The 15,184-nt window shown below is 37.6% G+C and overlaps 2 protein-coding genes across 2 annotated transcripts in view; both read left to right on the top strand.

Annotated features, from left to right (window-relative positions):
• The first annotated feature begins 3,380 nt into the window (after positions 1-3,380).
• ecm1b (extracellular matrix protein 1b) lies at positions 3,381-8,809 on the top strand. Its single transcript, XM_079240228.1, has 11 exons — positions 3,381-3,642; positions 4,136-4,192; positions 4,653-4,718; positions 4,794-4,835; positions 5,549-5,578; positions 5,683-5,963; positions 6,698-6,903; positions 7,264-7,552; positions 7,642-7,847; positions 8,022-8,109; positions 8,310-8,809. Exons 1-11 carry the CDS (start codon positions 3,573-3,575, stop codon positions 8,493-8,495), a joined length of 1,521 nt encoding a protein of 506 aa, XP_079096354.1. The 5' UTR covers positions 3,381-3,572; the 3' UTR covers positions 8,496-8,809.
• A 1,284-nt stretch (positions 8,810-10,093) lies between these two features.
• Positions 10,094-15,184, top strand: part of LOC306756358 (phosphatidylinositol 4-phosphate 5-kinase type-1 alpha-like) — a gene marked incomplete at its 3' end in the record, with an annotated part of 5,725 nt that continues 634 nt past the window's right edge. The window contains exons 1-7 of the mRNA XM_079241085.1: positions 10,094-10,149; positions 11,912-11,950; positions 12,953-12,987; positions 13,411-13,503; positions 13,732-13,862; positions 14,024-14,141; positions 14,435-14,587. Coding sequence (XP_079097211.1) covers positions 10,104-10,149; positions 11,912-11,950; positions 12,953-12,987; positions 13,411-13,503; positions 13,732-13,862; positions 14,024-14,141; positions 14,435-14,587 — 615 coding nt within the window. The 5' untranslated portion in view covers positions 10,094-10,103. The remainder of the gene's footprint in view (positions 10,150-11,911; positions 11,951-12,952; positions 12,988-13,410; positions 13,504-13,731; positions 13,863-14,023; positions 14,142-14,434; positions 14,588-15,184) is intronic.

Genomic DNA, 15,184 nt, shown 5'->3' with positions numbered 1-15,184 from the left:
CAAAGCTGTTTATTTTTTTTGTCCCAGATTGCATGCTTTTGAATAAATCAATTTTAGTTAAAAAGAATAGTTCTCTAAACAGCTTCGACATGCTGTGGCTGCTGGATTTATGCATTGTTTTATTTTATATGATCAATTCTTGCAGTGTGATTTGTTATTCTGAAGACAGGATAACAACATTCCCAAGTGTCTTCCATCATCTGAACTTATCTTTGTTGCTGTTGTGGAGCTCTGCAGCTCACTGAGACCTCACTGCATGTGCAGAACTTTGATCAGATGAACAGTTTCCAGCAGTGTTGCATTCTGTAGCAAGGAAGAAAATGTTTAATTTTATTTTCTTAAAACAGGGCCACTGGGGTATTTTAGTGAGTGCCTGTCAGATTCCTGAGAATTTTTTGCCGTTTTTTTACTCCCTGAGCTCTCAGTGGAAAGTCAGTGCATTTGCGCAGCTTTTGTACCCCCAATACATACCAACACCGAGCCAAGCATTTGGTACTGATATGTGTAAATGATGAAAAAAAGCTGCGGGTAGTGCAGCAAATCAGCCTACAAAGAGAAGAGTGGAATTCATCTGCAGCTGACAACTAAAGAAGGTGGTTTTCCTCTTTCTTTTGTTTTGTTTGGTTTTGGTAGAAGTTGAGTAGAGGCCACTGTTTCCCTAAAATAACACTCGGAGTGTGAAACAGCAAGGAATGTGAGGTTTTGGGGAACTCTGATAAACTGAAAAAGAATTCATTACAAACACGGTGAGTGATTGAAGCCTTCCAGGAGTGGAGTCGAAGAAAACAGCTAAGTCTAAATACCAGATTAACAAAAACAATGCAAAACCCAACTGAATGAAACATAGTAAAGATCAAACCCAAAAAAAAACAAAAAAAAAAAAAAATATATATATATTAATCTATTATAACCTGTGTATCTGAACTCAATTTCAACATGTGAAAAAATAAGCATGACAGTTTGGTAAAGATGTTAAAAGGATATTTGAGACTGACACTGGGTTTCATTTTATTACATTCAACTGACAGTATGCAGCTTGCAGACAGGCTTTTGTTGTAAATATCTAGTTAGTGAAATTTGGTTTGAATATTCTACATTAATACACAGCTAAACTTTCTTTTCAATATTTGAAAAGAGATGAGACTTTTTTTCTAGATTTTTTTTAAATTAAACTATTTGTTTATCTTCAATCCCAAGACTGTAAACTGATGATAGCTATCTGCTTTAAATAAACCATTTCTTTTTCATTAAATTGATCCTATAATAGTTATTTTACCCATTAAAGTAATTTGCTATGACTTGAATAAATAGAAACAGCTCTTAATTTATTTGCACATCAAAACACAAACAGGTCAATTAAATCTTAAAAATGCAAACTGCTCTGTGCTTGACTTTTGATATCCACCATTGTACATAATTTTTGTCTTTGTAGCCTCTTAATTTTGTTGCAATTTTACTTGGAAATGTATTACATCCTGAAGGCAGTTGTTGGGGGGGGGGGCAACTCTAGCAGATGCCAATGAGGAGACAGCCTGAAGCTGACCTTCATTTAATCAGTAAAAACACAGAAGGGCCAAAAACCAAAATGTCATAGAGAACCAAGGTCAGCATAACAAAAAGAACACCACTTAACTGGAAATGAAGGGGGAAAAAAAGAACAAAAAAAAAAAGGAAATGAAAAGGAGAAATTATGTAACTACAAAAACAAAAGAACAGCCCAAACTTCAACATGAACAGAAGAAAATAACCTGCAAGGAAACAAAAATGGCAGCTTACACACAAGTCTGTGGAGAGCCATTCTATTCATAATTAAATAAATAAATACACGTTGAAACTGTTTTTTCTTATCTTATCATTGGTGGGCCAATTTTGGCTCACTTGCTACCAGTTGGCAGCCACTGTTGTAGGCTGTACATGATTAAATAATATGATATAAAGGTAGGGATACTGATTCTGGCAGGCTAAGAAATGATGCCTGTCAGAAATTGTATCCCCTGTCTAACTTTTGTAACTAAAAGCTAAACCTTCTCATATTTACTGCAGATATTGTTAATATCAGTTCAAATCATCAGATGATGAGATTTATTATATGCTATAAAGGTAGAGGATATAGAATATGGCAGAGTGAAGAGCACTACCTGTCCAACTTTTCTTATTTAATACATAAATTTCTTGTGTATAGTGCAGTAATCAGGCTTTATGTAAGGAATGTAGAGATCCAAACACATGCGTCCTTGGAAAAAGACAAATTAATCTTCGACAGACTTTACAGTGCAAAAATTCAAGTTACAGGTGATCAAATTAAACGCAAACAAATTGTTTTCCAAATACAAAGTGGTGTAGAACCTAGATTTTATTTGTTAAGTAACACATAAAAACACATTTTTACATTTTGTAAAAACAAAACAGAGACCACTCTGTAAGAGTTACACCGGTTCAAAAGAACAAAGAGCCTATCTTAAAATAGCCTATGCTTAGTAAAAACGTGAAACAATACATTTATTTCAGGTTAGGTAATAGGAAAAAGTTCGCATTTCAATATACCTACCTGAAAAATAAAGCACCTGTTTGAGCTTTAAAGAGAGAATATAACTGCTTCATTAAGACGCAGGCCATATGTGGTAACCACGTACAATATAAAGAAATCGTATCCAAAATGTGTACATTGTGGTGTCAGAGAGGCTTCATGCCATGTTTTAGTATTGAGGATGCTGTCAAGTCTTCAAGTGATTAAAACGAAGAGCTTAGTGTCTGGTAAAATTAAGTTTACATGGTGAAATCCTGCACAAACCAGGACACAAGAAGTGCGCGCTCCTGCCAGCCAGGGGATGCCATTTCTGACTGGCGGGAATAACTTCTTGGCACGACATGTTACATAGCTGGAGAGAAAGAGAGTTTAGAAAGCTTGGGACTTTTTCTGTGGATTTGATTTAAAATGGTTTGTTTGCACGTAGCCTCATCATCACCATGACTATTTGTATTTTGCTCCATTGTTATTTCTACTAGACATTGCTATTGCGCACATAATGAAATGATTCTTCACGTAAGATTTTCTGCTTATGGAGGAAAGTACAGTAGCCTAAATAGTCTATTCTTCTAAACAGCATGAAGGATTTTTTTTGCACTGACTTGCTAAATTGCTACCCAAGCCAGCATTATTGCTGAAAGCTTAACAACCAGCCTGATCAAAGAAGGAATCCTCATGAATCCTGTTCATACATGCGTTCAGGATCCTACATGTTAAAGTGGTAACATGGGTTAATGGTTTCCCCTCCAACAGAATCCAGGATTTGAGAGTATTAGCGATGAGTCATGTTGAAAAACTTCCCTCCCTCCCTTCTTCTCCCCTCGCTGCCTCATCGCTCCCATAATCCTTAACAACCATAGAAAGTGTTTGTCCGGTTGCGTGGTCTTGCGCTCAGACAGACAGACAGCACAGCGGCTTGTGTTGCACCAATAAACGGGCCGGTCCACGCGCTAACCCGCTGCGCGCGCCTTCCTGGGCGGCCTCTGATCTGATCACTTTGCCAGGACGTTCAGGATTGCAGAGCAAGGACGCGATCAGGGCTACCATGGGGTCTTCTTGGGCGTCAGTCTGCTCCACCGTATTGATCTTCGTTTTACTGAGCGCTGCATCCAAAGGTCAGTGGAATTATTTCTTTTCCTTTTTAGCTTTCAGATTAAAACAACAAAGTTTGCTTCTTCCTTCAGGCTCGGGCACCTTTTTGTCACAGCTGCTGCGGTCTGTTATTTTGTTTTAACCCTGCAGTGTGTTTATTTACAGCAAATTTAGGATACACAATCTCCAAAATTAAACTATGAGGCAGGCTTTATTATTATTGGTACAGTTGCTTTTTTCTTTTTTCTTTCTTTCTTTTTTTTTTTAAAGCCTACTTGATTTCAAAGACATTTTGTTGTTAAAGCTACTTATAGAGCGCAAAAAATTGTATGTAAGCTAAAACAAAACAAATCAAAACACATGTCCAAAGTTTCAATGTAATTACTAGCCTATAAACAGCTTGGTGGGAATCTTAATACTCCGTCAATGTAACTTGGCCAAAGCATAAACATTAAGTTGCATAACATTGTGTCTCCTTGTGTTTCTCTGCTTCCATCTCTGTGTATAACTTTCCAGATGAGACAAGCTTTGAGCAGCGTGAGATCACATTTGAGCTTGGCCAGATCATGCAAGGTGTGTATCCATAACTGTGTGTGCATGCATTCACATACTAGTGCAGTATATCCTCAAGATCCAGTTAGAGCCTTTGAGCGGCATTCAGCCAACTCTTGTCACTTCACGGGGCAATGTAAGGGTCAGGATTTTAGACAGAGAGTGCTTACTGTCCTACACTGATTTTACCAGTGAAATTCAGTGTTCTTAGTTGGAGAATTACTCTGCAAAACTGCCTGTGCAATGTCCTCGGGGCTTTCAGAGAGAAAGAATTAACTATGCATTTTTTTCCTTATCTTTACAGCCATCTAAATCACCAAATACCTCTCTAAGTTATGTTTAAGGCTGAGATGCTTTATGTTGTACATGAATCTCATTCCTGACTTATCTAGGTCAGGTATGAATGCATACCTGACTTTCATGAAGACTCAGGAAGACAATCTTGAATAATTTCTTTTTAAAATCAAAATATGTCTTTCAGAGATGCAACTGCAAGAACCACTGATTTTCCAGAAAGAGGTGGACTTATCAGACCTTATTGATCCAGGTACTGTTGACCCTTTTACAATTTGTTATGACCTTGTTGTTCCCACATAGTGACCACAGAATTTCTTGTTTTCAGAGTTTCCAATGCAGAAGCCAATGAAGGTTCCAAGGGACAGAGGTAATCTATCTATCTATCTATCTATCTATCTATCTATCTATCTATCTATCTATCTATCTATCTATCTATCTATCTATCTATCTATCTATCTATCTGATTGTTTCTGTTATGTTACAAAGTAAGAACAGTTAGTAGTAGTAGTAGTAGTAGTAGTAGTAGTAGTAGTAGTAGTAGTAGTAGTAGTAGTAGTAGTAGTAGTAGTAGTAACTTTATTTCGAGCAGATGAACAAAACCAATACCAAGATGTACATATACATAACCAAAAAAAAATATATATATAAGCTCGAAAAGGAGTGGGAAGAAGAAAAAATCTTATTAAATCCCACCCCTAGATAACACAAATCAAAACCTTACAATACAAAGGATGCACGACACAATACCAACAATGGTCATGAGTAATACCAAACAATAGTAACGACATGACTTAATACCAACATTAGTTAAGAAGACTTAATACCAACAATGTTAAGTTCACTATTACCAACAATGGTAAGGGACAATTATAAATAACTTAGTATTGTTATAACTCATCTTCACTCAAAAACAATATGTAAATAGACTGTAATACAATCATAAAGATTGTATTAAGCAATTTCTCTAAGTGGTGTTTATGTTAATAACAAATTCATTAACTTGTGTTTATTGTCCCTTAAAAAGGTTGGCTATTAATATGAATGAGTAAGAACAGTTTGATAAACATTTCTCTCCATCAGGTGGTTCCAGAGTCTCCCCACCAAGAAGGCGTATGTTTCTACTTTCATCTCCTCTATTGTATATTACATACATGCACTAATTCCTGTTACAGAAAGTATAACTGCACCGTATCATTTCCATCTTCTCCTTGAAGGTCAACCTAGTTTTGGGCCTCGTTCTTTTGGAGGCCCTCCTTCTTTGACCTATCCCGTTAAGTTTCCCCTGAGCCGACCAACGTCCGACAATATCCAAGCCATGTGTCTCCATGGAGACCACCGTCCTCGCTACCCCGACTCATATTTTCCCACCTCTGGCTTTGGCCAGCTGAAGCGAATGGCTACTGCTGTGAATAACGCAGAGTTCTGGTTTGGTTCCTGCTGCGAAAAGAACCAGACGTGGGAGGAAGACATGATCCTGTGTTGCGCCACTCAGGCTGTAAGTTTTTCACAACATTGCTTCAAGCCAAATCAGCAGGTTTTTTTTTTATCTTCTGTAAATGTGGAAGGACAGACCATGTCCTGTCAGATGTTTACACAGTTGTTTGGTTTCTTTCATTTGATAGTTTTGACTTTCAGAATTTTACACACATTCAACAACCAATGTGATATGTAGAAAAAAACAGTGTGAGATATTGTAGTGTAGAGATATGATGTTTTACCAAACTCATTTCTCATATTAGAAATGAGACTTAACTTTCTCAAGGGGAAAAAAGTAGGCTGCATATTATCAGCAACCTTGTATTTGTTTTGACTGAATCTTTGTGCCGTTCCAGACACACCAAACACAGTCTTCACTCTAAATGATTTTAAAGGCTACTCAGACTATGAAGTATAAAAAAATTCTTCACATTGCAGAGTTGATGGTACCTGCTTCTGAAAAAGCAAAGTACAAAGTGGAGGGCCTCAGGGTGTTTTCACTAGATGAGCGCCAGTCATAGCAGACAGACTTTGGCATTTGCAACAGCAAAGCTGGCAGAGGGCGAGACACAACCCTGCAAACACTACTTAGCATCTTAATGCTTAATTTGCCTACATAATCACAGGTGGTCTATTTACTTGGCTGTGCAAGCTCAGGCATGTAAAGAAACAACATTTTTGTATAGTATTTATAGGAGTATTTGATCACTACTTTATGACTGTGTTACTGTATTTTTTCTATACACAATCCAGTGGGAGCTGTCACTTGAATTGTTCTGTGAGGAGAACGCAGCAGTGAAAGATCGTCAGCATGACTGTTGTAAACTAAGAGGCAATGACAGACTTAACTGTTTCAATGAAACTGCTGAAAACCCAAGCTACGAGGCAACAGAGGTGCTACCAGTGGAGTCTCTTCCCCCCACTGCCAACTTCAGTTTTGAGCCCAGTACTTGCCAAAGGTTTGTTGAAATACCTGAGAATAGTAAAACTATTTTTTATGACTCACTAAGCATAACCAAAATGTAATGAATCGGAATGTTCATGTTGTTATAAAAAGGGGGAAAGCCATCAGCTTATGCATCAGAAAATAAAGAAATGGGCTTAAAGAATGTTTTTAGAAATATGCTATGTATGTTTTATGAGCCAACAAAAATGCAGAGAAAAATTTACTGTTTGAAAAACTACTGTCCAGTGTTTGTGTATATGTTTCAAGGGGTGCTGAGAGGGTTACACTGCAAAACAAATTTCCTTTATTTTTAAAGATTTCTTCAGCTTAAATGGGGAAGGTTTGCTTCTGATTCATGCCTCATGTGTTACAGGAATATGATGACTCTATATAGTGCCAGGGCACTTAGAAGAAAACCGGAAAGGAAACCCTCAACTTACCAGAAAATTGACATCAACTTTCCTCCTGGACGACCCACAGCAGAAAACATTGAATTGTTGTGTAGCACTCAGAAGCTTCGACCTCTTTATAACACCAGGTGTCTTCCACGCTCTGGCTACGAGGTACTGGTTTCACAAGCGAAGACCATTAACCGGTTAGAAAAGGGATTCAAACAGTGCTGCAAAAAGAAACATGGTGTCCTCACCTGTGCTGACCAGAAGGTAAAGTAGAAACTTTTGATTTTTTTTCTTTTAGCTATTATTCCTTATTAGGGAATATGTTTTAATGCTATTCGCATTTTTTATTGAAGTGGCGTGATGAGCTGAACAAGTTCTGCTCGGCTGCAAGCCACAAGGAGGGACCGGTGGATTCACACTGCTGTTTGGGAGGAGAAGCAAATGATCAGTACACCTGTTTCCAGCAAACCTCTCCAGACCCGAATTATAACACGACTTCTGCCCCAGAGGAACCCTCGCTTATCAAACTATGTGACACTCACAGTATTATCAGGAAGAGGTCAGTACTTTTCTCCTCATCTTATCTCCCAAGATTTTTTTCTCTGGAATAATTCTAACATGCTGATCTGTCTTTCCACTTATACTGTACTGTTTATTGTAATAAATGTAAATATGTGCACTGTATTAAAAGGTGTGGGATTTGGTGCTTTAGTAACAAAGCGTCTGTGCTTAGATTCCCTGTTGGGTTTCCTCTCACAACCTTTGTGAGCCAATGCTGCCCCCTGCCTGATCAAGACAAGGACAGCTGTTCTGTGCAAAAGGTGAGCTAGAAAGGGAATGAACCATTTAAATCCTCCATCCATTTTTTGTTCCTGTTCGATCAAATGCAGCGTTGCGACCATGTTATATAAAAACATACTAAATCTATTAAGTGTATGAATAAAATTTTAAGAGTTACAAACTATAGACTCTGGTTTGAGAGTTCAGTTTTAATGTGGCTTTGTTCTGTCAATAAAATCAGCTCAAGGAAATATCCCAGAACCTGTGTCCATCAAAGAAGACTTCTACTCCAGCTGTTCGCCGCTGTTGCAAGATGGCTTCACAAGAAGAGATTTCTCAGTGCGTCTCTAAAGTCATTGTGGATGCCATTACCAAGGCAACCAATGTCTTAGGCCAAAAGAAGAGGAAAAGGTGCCCAATTTCTTAACCATCTGAAAATAAATTTTCAAAAGTGGGCTAATTTCTAGCTTCATCTGCTGCCAGTGTTACTAACATATCTAGACTCATATAAACACCACTGCTACTATTTCCAATTAAAAACAGTATACTGTTGAATGCATAGTATTTCAAAATAGACCTGTCTGTATCACTGTACCACTATCTTCATTTTAGAGCTGCTCTTTGCATAATTGATTTTAAATGCAGTTTACACCTTTGGAGCTTCAAGACCAATATTTTTTTTATGGTTTTGCGGTTATGATTGTATCAGAAACCATTCTAATAAAAACACTTTACAATTTCTCTTTTGTGTGGTTTAGTGTGCAACTTGTTGGATGCAAGGCCTCAACTGCTACAGTGATTTGCGCTGTAGTGAAAACAAGGTGTTTGATTAGTTTCCATTCATGTTTCTTGTATATAAAATGACATTCACTATTCATTCAGTCATCCATAATGTTTTCAAAGCCACAGAAACATATGTCTAGTGTGCTGTGAGAGATCATTATGTGTGCCATGAGAAATGATCCAGTTTCACCTAATTGGTCTAAAAAGCAGGTCTTTATTTTTTATTTTTTATTTTTATTTTTTTAAAGCAAAAAAGCAGCTCTGTGTTCATCCAAACAGGCCCAGGTTTTCTTACTGAGGAGAGGGAAAGATCATAAAATCCCTTTTCTTGTGTTTATCTAATTTTTCTATTCAAGACACTTTAACAAGTTGAACTTTATATTATTAAAATAGGCTTTTCTACGACAACAAAAAAAGAACAGTTTTTTTCAGTGAAAAAAAGTGTACCTAGACTTAAAAAAGGTTGGAAAAATAGTGTATTTAATGGGATCTGGGATAGATTTTGAAAAGAGTGTCAAAGATAAAGAGTGTCAAAATAAAGATCAGTCCACCATCAGGAAAAAACTTGTATACATCATTCTATTTTAAGAGGCATTTTAGATACGAACATTATTCCATCAATGAAACATGTCAGTTTTCGCATGGCTTGGGCCAGTTCTGTTACATCTGGGATACAATGGTATGTTGTTACTCACTGAAGAATTAGGTCTGAATGTCAAACTTTACCAAAAAAATGGGTAGATAGGAATATAGTTCATTTTATGGACTGGCCAAGTCACAGTTCTTCATTCAAATAAATCAATACTAAAATAAATGTGTTACTCTCATTCGTTCATTTATTGATTAGTTGATTGATTAATTGGTTGATCGATTTATTGGTTGATTCAATCATTCTCTATCATGCTTAGTCTAATTAAGGGTTTGCTGAAGCTGGAGGCTCGAGGCAGGATACACGCTTGGACAGCGTATGTATTGTGTAATACACACATAATATATATGTATAAATATATGTGTGTGTGTGTGTGTGTGTGTGTGTGTGTGTGTGTGTGTGTGTGTGTGTGTGTTTACCTCGGAACCCTTTGTCCATGCTTGTGTTTTGGCTCTGATGTCAATAAACTCAGAAACGGGGGAGACTTGGCTGAAACTGACGCAGTTCCTCTTCCGTCCACTGGGGGCGCGGAGACGGTGCTGCGCCACGAGCATCAGAACTCAACCGTTATCCGCTGTTTGTGATGTGAAGAGTCCAAACGTAATGGCGACTGCTGGAATAGCAGACTCGGGATCAACAGTCCCGACAGGTATCTTGTTCTTTTTAGCTTCCTTTCTTGTGGGCTGAAAATGAAGGTATAAACAGATCAGTGTGACGTTTGCTGGCGATGAAAATGGTGTTATGTGGTGGCTGTGGCTTTTCATGCTAGCTAGTTAGCATCGAGGTTTTCAGTCTAACAAATGAACGGTAGCGGCAGCTAGCTCGTTAAGCAGTCTGGTTAATAAACCTTAGCGACGATATTGTTGTGAGATACGCGAATCGTTGTTACCATGCATACATTTATATCAAGTTATATACAGACAGTTTGTAAAGAAAAAATGTGTTTGTATAAGGTTAGGTTTTCTTGGGGGGGGGGGGGGGGGGGTGCATAAAACCATTATGGCAAATGTACGATAATGAAACCGCAGTATCAGCTATTAGTATTGTGAGTAAATGGGACGTGCCACCCATCAGAAGTAGCTTCTCTGTTATCCCATGACTTTTTCGCTCCTTTTTCACTCCCTTTTCTCTCTCTGTTTCTGTCCACGTTTTAGATAAACACTAATAAAAAGAAAATGAACGAAATATCCACAAAATGAGCCTCTTTTAAAACAATAACTTTATTATATTTCACAGCTGATATGGTGCGTCAATATGTATAGTATTGGTCTTATTGAGTTTCTTGATTATTTTAAGTAATGGCCGATTACATGCTTATTGAGTTAATCAATATACTTAATTCATTTAGTATCATTCATTCATTTTATTCAGATAATCACCTTTTGTTTTGTTTTTTTATTTTTTTAATTTAGAATGATATTCCAATTTTTTTTTTTTTTTTTTTTTTTTTTTTTTTGCTTTCTTAACTTATAGTGGTCTCATAAAGGCATACTGGTGGTAAGCAGATCATGTACAATGACAGTTTTTCATGTTTTCAGAGGATTAGGCAAGAAATGGGGACACACATATGATTAAGACTTTTAAATGCATGCCTCACACTAATTCCCCAGAACACAGGAGAAGTTATCTTCCTCCGGTAACCACCCAATCTGAAACTGTGCATTAAAAATAGTGACTTTAAAACACTCCTGTGGCTCCAACGCGACTGAAATCCAGAGATGGTAAAAATATAAGAAATGCATTCTGTTAAGCATGCACATGTCTGCAGACAGTTGAGTGACAGTAGCATAATGTGGTTTCTGTTCCAGTCCTTGTTGGCCTTGTTTCCTATTTGGGTCAAAGAACCAGCATATTTACAGACTGCATAGCTGCAAATGATCTTAAAATTGTGTGCACATCCCATATTGTTGATTAGCTGCAGGCTACTTGTGAGGGGGAAAAAAATCTGGCAGTAACTTATTTTGTATACTGAGAAGAACAGATGGTTTGTCTATTTTTGTCAGCCCCGCCACAGATGAGCTGAAGTCATTGTTAAGTAATTAAGTAAGTCTAATTCCTTTTCCAAATCTTCTGCAGTGTTTTAGAGTTCTGCGCTGACCTTGGAGAAAAATGATGACACTATAGCTACAATTGTCTTTTTTTCTTTTTCTTTTTTTTTTTTATATTGGATTACTATTCCAAGTAACTGTTCAACTAAGAACTCTTCAAAGTCTATCCAAAATCAATTAATTTTTAGTATGATACAGAAAAGCAGTAAAAGTCAAACTCTTCACACTGGAACCAGGAAATGTTTTCTGATATTTGATTTATCTCTAAATGAATACACTCTCTATTTCTATTAAAATCAGTTTAGTGTCTTTAACCTACGCCATGGAATTAGCCAGTTAGGCTGACCATTTGCTGCTCCACAGACATAAGGACTCAGTTCTGGAGGAGAGCATTACAGCGAGGTACCCGCATGGGTGTGCGTGAGTGTTTCAGTGTGTGTGCAGAAACTGCATGAGTAGTGATTTAGTGTGTTGTTTTACATAATGAGAGGGAATGTGGGCAGGATGATGCTCATTCTTTCCCGGTGGATTGCAGTGTGTCCCTGTTAAATAAGGAGAGATGCATGGCATTCAGTTATTCTGTCTTATTAGTAGTACTACCAACATTTCATGTGTTGAAATGTTTTTTTTACCAGATTGAAATTGTGGAACTGTGAATAATTTGCAAGCAGGATTGTTGTTGCTAATGTATTACGTTTGTCAGACCACAGTCCTTATGTGTGTGAACCATTACTACTTACCTGCCTTTGTATTCTGTTTGTAATATCGACCATTTATGAATCATTTCCAGCTTCGGGTTTCTTACTGCTCTTCAGTGTGCTAGTACACAGGGGATTGGCCCACGAGTTTTACTGTTGACGTACTGGTCAGCTTTACATGTTTCCACTACTCATAGTGAGATAGTTTTGGTTAGATTTTGAGAGGCAGTTAACTGTTAATATTGCCCATTGGTACAGCAGTATTAAGAGTTAATGTAATGTGTGAATGTAGTGATGTTGACACATCCTCAGGGAGCAGATGAATCTGGAACTGCCAACTCATGGGAAAAGTAGTTCCAGTTCACTTAGAGCAGATGTATTGGGTGCACCAGTTTGTAACTGTGGACACATTTAGGTCTGGGCTCATCGCTGGCCTTATAGTCATCAGCCAGTGCTGCAAATAGCACAGTTAATTAACCAACGTAGGGCTTGATACACAGTTAATAACTAATCCTTCAATGACTGAAGTTTCCTGTTCTGAATTGTCAAAGTTGTTTAAAATATTTATCACTTTGCTTGGTTGTGTCCGTAAAGTTGAACCACTTCATAATAACCATTGACTTCTTAAGACCTTTTCCCCAAGGATTTTTAGATGTTGTCTTCCTGACATTGTAGATGATAATTTAACTTTCTTTTCTGTTTTCAGGGACCAGCAGCATCCGAAAAATGGCTTCTTCAGAGGTAAGGATGTTAAGGTTTGCTTTAAAATATCTCTGCATTAAATTCTGACTCTGTTAAATGTATGAAAAAACACGCCACATTTTTAATGTTGCAATGGTCTCATAACAATTCTTCTGTAAACTAAAATTTAAAACTAATAATCAATTTGAGTTGTAAGTGTTGGTAAAAATGCCACAGATTCACAGAAAGATTGCAGGAAAGTAACTATTTGTGGAAGAAATGACCACAGTACTGTTGAAGTACTACTATAGAATTTAGTAACTTGTCAGCTCAGTTGGGTGGCTTTCAACAGCAAAAGTTATCATGTGAAACTGGTTTTCCAGTCTGACAGCACAGATAGCTCTTTGGAATTTGTGTTTACACACCCAACCTCCAACATCAGACTATATCTTAATTTTATTTTCCCTCTGTACTACTCCTTAGATGCCTGGCTCTTCAGGCACAAGTCAGAGTATGAAGAAGACCATCGGACACCGGGGGGTTGAGACCACCACAGGAGAGACCACATACAAAAAGGTGAGGATAGGTTAATTACCTGTTGTTCCGTCATGTTTGCAAAACTAGTGGTACAGGTAGGAAGAAGGTCCGTGTGTACTAGGCCCACATGTTTGATGTTTATATTCTATAATTAGTTCCTCACACTCGGATAAACCAAGAATAGCAGGTGAAACAACAGAAGCCACAGGGGGGAAATAAATCATGTTTGTTCCAGGATAAATCTATTTCTCTCCCTGACCTCTTTAGACCACGTCATCTGCCCTAAAAGGTGCAATCCAATTGGGCATTGCTCACACAGTTGGCAGCTTAAGCCAGAAGGCGGAAAGGGATGTTCTTATGCAGGACTTTGTGGTGGTCGAAAGCATCTTCTTCCCCAGGTTTGTAAAATAACGTGTTTGGGTGGGGGGTGGTGGGGGGCATGGTAATTAGTCAACAGGCTTTTTGTATACCTGTGTTTTGTTTATTTTTTGTTTCCCTTTAGGATTAATAGTTCTTCTGTCTCTTGTTTTCTTTGTGTCTGTGACTCGTGTGTTTCCAGTGAAGGCAGTAACCTGACCCCTGCTCATCACTACAGTGACTTTCGCTTTAAGACTTATGCTCCTATTGCCTTCCGTTACTTCAGAGAACTGTTTGGCATCCGACCAGATGACTACCTGGTCAGTGCTTATGTCGACCCACCTCCACCCACAGAAAAACTTTGTCTCATTTCACTCTTCAGTTTCATATATGCAACCTATATACAGGCTTAATAATTAGGGAATAAATATCAACAACATTCATGAACTCTGTAGCTGTAATAGGTAACTTACCCATTACAGCATTACTGTGGGAAAATGACAGGTATAATGGTAGGGGAGACACTGCTCTAGGTTATATTGATATTTAATCTACTCACAGCAGACTCCTAAATGTTTTGTTTGGATATTAACTGTATTCTTTCTGTTTGAAGTATTCTTTGTGTAATGAGCCACTGATCGAGTTGTCAAATCCTGGAGCCAGCGGGTCCCTCTTTTACGTTTCCAGTGACGATGAGTTCATTATCAAGACTGTTCAACACAAAGAAGCAGAGTTTCTCCAGAAACTCCTACCCGGTTATTTCATGGTGAGTCTTTATAGATTGGAATGTGGGAGTAGGTTAAAGATAAGAGATAATAGTTATTACTGTAACTCCAAATCCAGTGTTCTGAAAAGATGGAGAGGTGTCTGATATATACCAAAAATATGAATCTGTAAATTATTAATTAATTTCCATTTTTTCCCCCCTTTTTTTGTTTTATACAAACAAGAATATCAATTTTTTAATTTGTTTTACTGATGATATACATTATGGTCAGCAAATGTTAGTCGATTTACGATTCAAAGTCAGCAACGCACTCAGAAATGTTGGCAGAGAAGCAAGAACAGAAAGACAGAAAATATTCTTAGTTATGTGTTATTCAGCAGTATAAGTATTCAATGTAAAATGTGCATCCATCAACTCTGCACTGATTGCCTTGATTTGATTTGAACTGGACAGATGGACAGAGGACATTTGTCCTGTGCAGAACCTGCATTAGGAAAGATTATTACTCTGGAACTCCTCAAGTTAATGTCGAAGCTTGAAGGTTATGTAGGCAAACATTTACAGCTATTCCTATGGCACAATTTAAAGTTAACAGAATTTATTAATGTGAATATTCAGCTTAAGATACTCTAGACA

The sequence above is a fragment of the Telmatherina bonti genome (assembly GCF_933228915.1).
Source record: "Telmatherina bonti genome assembly, chromosome: 5".
NCBI classification, from domain to species: Eukaryota; Metazoa; Chordata; class Actinopteri; order Atheriniformes; family Telmatherinidae; genus Telmatherina; species Telmatherina bonti.
Note: the sequence above shows the minus strand (reverse complement) of the source record. Positions and strands in the feature narration are given on the sequence as shown.

Coding starts and splice junctions, on each gene's coding strand:
- ecm1b (XM_079240228.1), top strand. CDS start 3,573: ATGGGGTCTTCTTGGGCGTCAGTCTGCTCCACCGTATTGATCTTCGTT. Junction 5,964..6,697: donor TGTGTTGCGCCACTCAGGCT/GTAAGTTTTTCA, acceptor TACACAATCCAG/TGGGAGCTGTCACTTGAATT. Junction 7,848..8,021: donor CACAGTATTATCAGGAAGAG/GTCAGTACTTTT, acceptor GTCTGTGCTTAG/ATTCCCTGTTGGGTTTCCTC.